This window comes from Apaloderma vittatum, unplaced genomic scaffold (assembly GCF_000703405.1).
Source record: "Apaloderma vittatum isolate BGI_N311 unplaced genomic scaffold, ASM70340v1 scaffold2957, whole genome shotgun sequence".
NCBI lineage: Eukaryota > Metazoa > Chordata > Aves > Trogoniformes > Trogonidae > Apaloderma > Apaloderma vittatum.
The window spans coordinates 1-6,643 of record NW_009725528.1 but is presented as its reverse complement, the minus strand read 5'-3'; the positions used below and the strand labels follow the sequence as shown (position 1 = coordinate 6,643).

The 6,643-nt window shown below is 45.7% G+C and overlaps 1 protein-coding gene across 1 annotated transcript; it reads right to left on the bottom strand.

Moving 5' to 3' along the window:
• Positions 1-323: 323 nt before the first annotated feature.
• Positions 324-5,991, bottom strand: CISH (cytokine inducible SH2-containing protein). Its single transcript, XM_009872921.1, has 3 exons — positions 5,945-5,991; positions 1,314-1,540; positions 324-826 (listed from the first exon to the last, which is right to left on the bottom strand). The coding sequence occupies exons 1-3, from the start codon at positions 5,989-5,991 to the stop codon at positions 324-326; spliced, it is 777 nt and encodes a 258-aa protein (XP_009871223.1).
• Positions 5,992-6,643: the final 652 nt, after the last annotated feature.

Genomic DNA, 6,643 nt, shown 5'->3' with positions numbered 1-6,643 from the left:
AATAACAATGTTAACATTTCTGGTGTCACAGCAACTCTGAAATTCAAGTAGTGTGCACATGCCTACAGCACTTTCTCACAGCCGCTGTCAGCACGGCCTGAGGTCCAGAGCTCCCATTGTGTCCCGTTGTTAACTGAAGCAACCAACTCCTCCCTGGCGCTGGAATGGATTTAGAGAGAAGGGGAGAGGAAAGATGGATGCAGTCTCTGCTGATAATCCGGTCTTTACTGTGCCCACCTGATGCCGTGCTTTAGCGGAACAAAGACACAAAGTTCTTTTCCTTCTGTCCCTGCCTGTCATGCCTGAGGTATAATGGCCGTGCTTCAGAGCTGGAAAGGGTATTGCTTCAAATAGTCCACCATCCGCCTGGGCAGGGGGAGCTGGTCCACGTCAGCTGTAGACTTGTTAATCCGTAGCCGGCACAGGTGCTGTAGGCTGGGGATGTTGTCTTTGCGGCTGAGTGGCCGGATGAGTTTCAAGTGTACTGCAGCTGCTGCCATCTCTTTTTGCATGGGAGGTAGAGGAGACGGAGGCGGGTAAGGAGCCTCGTTCTTGCTTTCTGTTGTGCAGGACGTGACGTAATGCTGGATAAGACTCACCACATCTGGGAAGGCCAGGATGCGAGGCTTGGACAAGTAGTTTGAGTCTAGCCGGAACTTGCTGTCAGTGTATTCGATGCGCACGTTGGTGGGACCTCGATTTGTCTTGACAGAGAGTGTGAACAGGTAGCTGGGGTGGGTGCTGTCCCGTACCAGGAAGGTGCCCTCAGGCATCTTTTGGAGGTGCTGCTTGGCCTCACTGGCAGTGATAGATCCCCAGTACCAACCTGGAAAAGCATCCAAGGAAGATCTTGTTAGGCAAAGACTGTATTAAAGGACCGGCAGTATATTTAGGGAAGCCTGGAAGCCTACTGACTTCAGAGCCTGGAAAGCAACCTGGCCCAGACTTGGTAAGACCTTCAGAAATCAGGACCTTGTCAAGTTACAAGGGTTTCCTACCTATGTTTGGCATTGCTGTGCTGGGGCTTGGGATAAAGATGACTGTTTTTGCAGCTAGTTCTGTTTACAGGAAAAGAAGGGCAATTTCATCTCCTGATTCAGTCATAAAAGACTGCTAATAAATTACTTCATGATACAGGTTTGTAGAGACTAAAAATATACTTGTTGCATCCACAAGAGTCAGCTGTGGCTGTGATAGAACCAGGTTCCCATCTGAAGCGGGATCAGGAGATGTGTCCTGGAGCTCAGACCACAGAGCTGGCTCCCTGCTCCCTGTTGCCTTCTGACCCTGTGACTTTGTAAGCTGAGCCTTACCAGATTCTCGCAGATAGGAGAACGTTTTTGCAATGCAGAGGAGATCTTCTTCAGGGTCTCGTGCCTGAGGTGGGTTGCTGTCTGGAACTGGTGCCGCAAAGGCAGGTGTGGACTCCTCCTGGAAGGCCGCAACTGGGAGAGGCTGCATAATGGGCTCTGACAATTCCACCGCAATGCCCCTGAGCGACAGTCTCCTGATCTTTTCCTCCGCCAGCAAAGGATGAGGTCTGAAATGAAATGCATGCTCTGCTCTTTCTCCTTGCCTTGAAATAGGTTGTATGTCTGTTCAGTGCACGCTACGTTGTGCTACAGATCCTCAATATGTTTCAGAGAGAGGCAAGGGAGGACAAATTACACAGCTAAAGACAAGCTCTTAGAAGCAGGAAGAGACTGTTGGCCTCTTTTACCTTGTAAAAGGTGGTCTGTCTTGCAATTTAGGTTGATTTGAAACATGGTATTTTTAGATGTTGCCTTTTAATATGCAGTTTCAGAGGCAGTAAGGTTCACAGCAGTATTACAGCTTCACTTACATCTTTAAAATGCTGGAGTATTTAGTTTTCTGCCAGTGGGTTTGTTAGTCATTTACTGTAATATAATTAGAAGCAGAACTGGGAATAGCTGGCATTTTGTCCTACCCGCTTTCTGCTCAAGGCTGACCTGATCCTAAATGTGTCTGTTAGAACTGCAGGTGAGCTGATCTTGCAGTAGAGTAGTGGGAATTCTTGTTTTAGCCAAGCCTGTGCACTACACAAACCTTAGCTTTCAATGGCACGACAGAGGTCTCAGTGGGACTGTAATCCCTGCCGGATTACAGCAGTGGGGCTTCTGCCGTGAGTGCTATGAACATTAATCCCTCTGTGGCCTAAAGAGGGTGTTAGCGTAGCCATTCAGCATCTAAGCGCAGTTTCACAAAGCCTGGAGCTCTCTCACAGGCCATGGGTGCTGCTTCTCTGCAGCATGAGATTCCTAAAGGAAGGCAGAGCTCCAGGGGGAGGATGGATATCAGGAGCCAGGGAAGTCTTCAAGCCCAGGAAAGCTCTTAAGCAAAAACCATTAGGTTCTATCTTTTTTTTCTAGGCTCTTTGCTTTTGTGTGCACTGCACGGCTGCACATCCTATGCTATATCCCCTGCATGCACTCACACGCTAGAGATGTTCTTTCAGACATGTAAGATAAAAGATGGCCGAGTTTCCAGAAAAATACAACACAGTCCTTGGCGTGAGACTGTCACAGCATCATTGGAGATGATGGTGATTGCAAAGGCAGCAGCCACCTCCTCCCACATCACTGAAAAGAGAAGTGGAAGGAAACTCTGAAGCCATAAGCACTTCCCTTCCGATCTTCCTCCTTGTCTGTGCTTTATGTGAACGGTGACACTTTAGGTACATACAAAAATGTGTTGTAAACTGATCTGCACCTGATTGTAGGTGCACTCCACCTTCACAAACTGCTGAGTCTCAAGCATGGGATGGGGAGCAGGAAGAAGGGATCTGGGGGAAAAGCAGATTAGAGATAACCTAAAAATGATTTCATCGTGATTTGTGAGTGAGAACCACGACCAGTTCTGTGACTCTGCATTTCCAATAAAACTATGTAGGTTTGGAGTAAGGTTTTAGTAAAACCAGTGATAAAGTTGAATCTACAGAGAGACAGTTCTTGCCTATGCAATACATGGCAAAACCCGACTACTCTGCTGGAATTTAGAAAAGAACATTTTTCATTTTTCCGTACATCAAATCACATTTCAGAAGCAGGATATCTACTTGGCACTCACAGCATTTGATCCTTATTTCTTAACTTCTGTTAGATAGGAATGAGTGGGAAGCCAAACCTGGCTGGCCCTTATCTTCACCAGACACCCATGATCGCAGGGACAGCATTTTCAGGGGCTTTCACAGAACAGTGGATCTGAATATATTTTTATACCTGGAGATCACTGTTGAGAAACCTCTGAGTTCTCTTTTAAGTCCCACCTGAGCTACATCTGTAGGTATTGGAGAACTGTAAACCAGATCCTTCCCTTAATTGAATCTAATACAATAGTTCGTGCTGTGCTAAGAGGGTGTTGGACAAAGCTGTTAGCAGAGCATTCTCACACTGGCTGTTCACTGAGCTGAAAATGACTGTGACCAGTGTTAAGTACAATCAGTCCTGTACTGTTCAATGCCCGCTTTTTCCCCAGAACCTGAACACTGCAGTCCAAATTCCAAGGCTCTCTGAACTTTTTTTTCTCCTGGAAAGTCTCTCTGGCCTACCTTTTGGGAGAGGTTTTGGACACAAAGAAAACTTTTCTCCTTCCTAGCACGGAACTACTTTATATATATATATTAACACCTACTTTGGAGAGGAAAATAGGAATTGGCTAAGAGACTGGGAAGAAAGGGAGAGATAGCACAGTTACACTGGGAAATGTACCCCCGATTCATTGTGGAATTGTTCATTTCAAGGACTGTACCAGTTCACAGTTTGGTCCCCCAAAATAGACATCAACTGTGTGAATTTGTCAGTAGGTTTCTTATGTACAGCCACTGTGGGTCTCTGAAGCAAAGCCCACGTCCTTGAGATGAGGTTTCTGACTCTCTGCTGCCTTGCACTTTCTGCCACTCAAAGCTGGAGGAGCCCAGACCCCATGCAGTCACTGCAGAGATTGTTCCATCGCAGCCAAACAAGGGCCATGCTTATACTCTTCTTAATTTCCTTCCGTGTACCTCCGTTACGCCCTTTCTTCCCCTACAAAAAGTCCTAGTGCAGCTGTAGTCTCAGTGGAGCATGGTGGAACAGAGGAGGGGGATTAGAAATTTTCCAAGACTGGGAGGTGCTGGTGCCCTAAATGACTTTGTACATAGGTTGGAGAAAAAAGAGTTGCTGCTGTGACTGACCAGAGCAGCTCCAAGCACAGGAACGGGAGGGCAGAGGGATCAGTGAGTAATGACAATGACAACTTGTAATGCAAGTACATTTGCCAGAGGGATAAGATAAGAGTTTGCTGGGATAAGGACATGTTGAAAAAGGTACGCCGACACAAAAAGTCAGCCCTTTAATGTGGCAAAGTAAGTATCTGATAATAGTTAGGGCTTGTAAGAAAGAAAGCAGAGATGTGGAGAATGGGGACCGAACAAAGTGTTAGTACAACAGCTGTGATGAAGGGAAGTACACAGAGCCTGGCGTGTCTTGGTGGAGTCTGTGTGGAGTCTGAAGAGAAACAGCAAATGAACCTCCCCGGCAATTAGTGTTTCAAAAAGCCTTGGAAAGCCAAGAAAGTTCAAGAGAATCAGATATGTCTGATAGCATTTAGTGTTAGCTTTGCAGTTATTTTGATGATAAACTAAACTTTGTAACACAGTACAAATAGTACATGAAAAAGTGTGTCAAGCTGCTCTCTCATCAGCCACGTCCCAGACACCCACGGGAGCTGGGTCTGAGTAGGAGAGTGTGGAGCCCAGGATATATGAAATCCTAGAAGATAATGAAAACTGAGCAATAAATGGCCAGGAAAAAAAATATCAAGAGGCAACCATCTACACATTTGGCTAGATACTGTTTTTAGTGGGTGGAGGAAGGCAGAAGCTTTGCTATGTTAACCCTGGAAGAAAGCTTCAGATAAGGATTTCACAAAGCCTAAGTTGAAAATGAATTCCCTTTGCTGTGGCTATAGGAACTGCAGCAGTAGACTGAAAATGAGAGTAAAACAAACCCACTGGAGTAGTACAAAAGTATTGGTAAGCATGAGCTCTGCTTGTCTGTGGAACAGATTTTGGTGGAAAAGGGCAGAAAAATCCACATGCGTTAGCCATTTAAAGCAGAGAAGGCCAATGCATTGCCTCAGAGGAAAATGTGCTGAGCACAGGAGGGATGGGTAATACTGACATTATGGCTCAGGCTGAAACAAATGCTGACACTTTGCAGCATGTGTAAAAATGCTGGATGATTCCTGCAGACCAGCCATTTGTGCATGTTGACGACCTGAGCTGACTACAGAGACACTGAAGTGCCAACACACTGGTACTGGACTCCAGTACCAGAGAAGGGACTTGGATGTTCCCAGTTTCACTGAACAAAGGTGGTGTTAACTACACACGTGCCCTCTGCAGCTTTCGTTCTACAGAATGCTGGGCTGGGCATGGGTAAGTCTGTATATATGTACGCGCTTTAATCTTACCCGTAAAACCAATAGAAAAATGAAATGATGTGTTTAGTGTAAATATTTACTTAGAAATAGACAAAAACGTCTGTTTTTCCCTGTAAGCAGTTTGTTTCCACTGGGACATTCAAGAGCACCAAGGGTCCGAGGCTCCTGTTCCCACCGGTGCCGCACACACACCACTGAGCTACCCCCACGAAGTTTTCATTAATTTTGACTCCCCCAGCGATTCTGAATACCATGTGGTTTTTCCACAACAAAAAGCAAGGAAATCAAGAGTACTTTATAGCCCCGGGATTTTTGCCCTTAGAATCTGACAAGCAGACACACAGGACACAGGCAGAACTCAGTGCTCGGCCAGCCTGAGTCATTCCTGTTCCATTACAATCACACAAGGCAACTCACACGAGCTGAAAAACTCTCCTAGAGAATCTTCCTAAATACAATTATCAAAGCACAGCTTGTAAAAGAAGGCTGCGAGGTGTCTTACCCCTGAACACAGAGGATCATGTCACTCCTGGACCAAGGGAAAAGCATTAAGTCTTAAAGAAGGTGAGAAGCGCTTTCTCCTCTTCTCTTTTCCTCTTCTTCTCTCCTTTTTCCTTTGCTTTCCAAAATGAGCAAGTTAGTCCCAGCCTCTGGTTAGGGGTTCACGGTAGGAGAAGGCTGGAGAGTCGCAGCAAACCCCTTCCGCAGTTCCTTGTGTTTCAGACGAAGAAAAAGCCAAGCAAGGAGGCGAATCAGGCTGTCCAAGAAAGACTTTGCAGTTTGTTTAGCGCCTCTGGCCAGGAAAATGTGTGCACTCTCAGTGCTGTAGAAAATAAAGCATTCTTGTTCTGCTTTTCAGAAAACCACAACAAAAAGTTTTAAAATAACCAAAAGGAAACTACATATATTTAGGGAGGAACTGAAATTCCTTCAGAGCAATCTTTTAGAAAAGAATATTCAGAGCACTCTGAAATAGTAATAAATAGGTATCAATAAATAATATCCCCCCCAAAAAACACTTGGGGGAAGAGAGCCGGGAGAGCAGCAACCTGCTTCTTCACTCACTCTAGAAGTAATGAAGCTCCGCGGGTGGAGAAAAAAAGAAACCAAACCCAGCCTACCAAGTAATCTTTTGTTTGCCTCTTTTAATCTGTTCCAGGAAGCGAGGGATTCCTGGAATCGTATTGTATTCACATCACTC

Excerpts from the sequence above, each read along its gene's own strand:
- CISH (XM_009872921.1), bottom strand. The coding sequence starts at position 5,991 with ATGCTTTTCCCTTGGTCCAGGAGTGACATGATCCTCTGTGTTCAGGG. Across the intron at positions 1,541-5,944 it reads ATGATCCTCTGTGTTCAGGG|ACCTCATCCTTTGCTGGCGG; the intron begins GTAAGACACCTC and ends ATTTCATTTCAG. Across the intron at positions 827-1,313 it reads CTCCTATCTGCGAGAATCTG|GTTGGTACTGGGGATCTATC; the intron begins GTAAGGCTCAGC and ends ATGCTTTTCCAG.